This window comes from Trichechus manatus, unplaced genomic scaffold (genome assembly GCF_000243295.1).
Source record: "Trichechus manatus latirostris isolate Lorelei unplaced genomic scaffold, TriManLat1.0 scaffold00163, whole genome shotgun sequence".
NCBI lineage: Eukaryota > Metazoa > Chordata > Mammalia > Sirenia > Trichechidae > Trichechus > Trichechus manatus.
Window position 1 is genome coordinate 1,461 of NW_004444099.1, and position 1,777 is coordinate 3,237.

At 56.9% G+C, this 1,777-nt stretch overlaps 1 protein-coding gene across 1 annotated transcript in view; it reads right to left on the bottom strand.

Annotated features, from left to right (window-relative positions):
- Nucleotides 1-221: 221 nt before the first annotated feature.
- The window catches only part of PALD1 (phosphatase domain containing paladin 1), a 47,499-nt gene continuing 45,943 nt past the window's right edge, over nt 222-1,777 (bottom strand). The window contains exon 18 of the mRNA XM_012558383.2: nt 222-371. Within this exon, the coding sequence (XP_012413837.1) occupies nt 222-371 (150 nt within the window). The remainder of the gene's footprint in view (nt 372-1,777) is intronic.

Genomic DNA, 1,777 nt, shown 5'->3' on the forward strand with positions numbered 1-1,777 from the left:
CCTGTCATTTACAAGGTCTGACTGTGTGGAGTAAATTGTCCCTATAAAAAGCTCTTTCAAAACAGTGGTCCCAACCCTACCCCACTTTCTCTCTGGGAAGCTGGGAAATCTTTTCCTCAAGGCCGGGACCCCTTGGGGTCACTCCCAGGGAAGAGCACCTGGGGTTCTTGGCAAGCAAGCGTGGGGGCTTGAGAGCAGATGGGGGCAGGGAAAAGCGCCCCCTACAAGGAATCCCCAGTGGGGGGCTCGGGGCTTCGGCTCCACTCCTGCCACCTGTAGCGGAGCTTCGAGAAGGGCTGGGCCTCCGTGTCCTCGAGCTCGGAGAAGCCCAGCTGGTTGAGGATCTCGTAGACGCCAGCCTTTGAGGCCACCTGGGAGGAGAGCCGAGATGGGGCAGCGTTACCAGGAGAGTGGGCACCGTCAGCCCTCCTGCCCACTTCCTCATGCTGTCCCTCCCTCACTGTGCGCCAAGGCCTCGCAGCTCCTTGACCTGAGGAAGTTTGCTTTCTGGATTCTGTTAACTTCTCTGAGCTGTTACTCCTTACACCAGAGTGACAGTCTCTGCTTCCTAGGAGTGTCATCAGGAGGGTTAAGTAGCATGGATTAATGGAACAGTTTCTGTTTGGGATGGTAAAAAAAATGTGGAACGAGAAAGTGGTGAATGTACTTAATTACCAATGAACTGTACACTCAAAAATGGTTAAAATGGTAAATTTTATGTTACGTATCTGTGAACCACAATAAATTTTTTTTTTTTTTTAAGCACAGCCAGCACTCAGCACATAGTAAGTGCTGGACAGATGTACAATGAGGACCACTGTCCTTTGAGCAGTAGGGGGGAGGAGGGGGGACACAGCACTTGCTGTGGCCTCTGTGGCTCCCAAGCTCCTTGTGGTCACTCACAGCATGGGCCAGCCTCACTCTGGGCATTCAGTGCGCCTGCCAGGAGGGCTGGAAAAGATGGTGTGGCTCCAGAAGCCACCAGAGAGCCCTGGGGTGTGGCCAGGGTGTGGGGCCCACCATGAGCCAGATACTCAGAACTGGTCCTCCTTCCTAGTGGCCCAGGCCCTGGCCCCAGATGCAAACCATTCAACCACCAGCCCCCTTCTATCCCTTGCCACCCTGGGGGATGAAGAGGATGTCGGCTCCTCACAGAACAAAGGAATCAATTTGTCCCTCTGCCCTGTCCCCGGGAAACCCTTGCCCTATCCTCTACTTATCCCCAGGAGAGGGGCTGGGGGCCCCTGGGGCTGGAACCCACTCTCCTGCCTGGGCCAGTAGCTCCCTCCTTCCTTGGCATCCCCCAACACCCACCACCCAGACTCAGCTGGTCAGGGATCCAGCTTCCTCACCAGCCCTGGCTCCCCCGATTTCCACTCTCCAAAGTGAACCCAAGCTGTCCTCGTTCCCCACCACCCCCAGTCCCACGCAGGGCTCAATGAGGAAGCTGAGCCTAGGCCTGCGCAAGAGGGTGGCCCCAACATGGCCTTGGTGTGAGCCTGTCCAGTATCCTGGCTCAGCACTCATCCACATGTGTGGGGGGTCATGAATCTCAAATGCTGCCCTACCCCGACATCTAAGGTCCACCCTCAGGGCTGGTCCCCAGCCACCACCATTCCTGCCTCAGCACTGCAGCAGCCTCCCTGCCTACGCTCCCTACAGCTCGGGGTCCACCCCACACCTGCCTCACCCTGTGCCCTCCCTCTACCATCTGGCTCAGGTCACTGGCCTCCTGCTCTCCCACCACCTGTAGTCTGCCCATAAACTGAAAAACCAA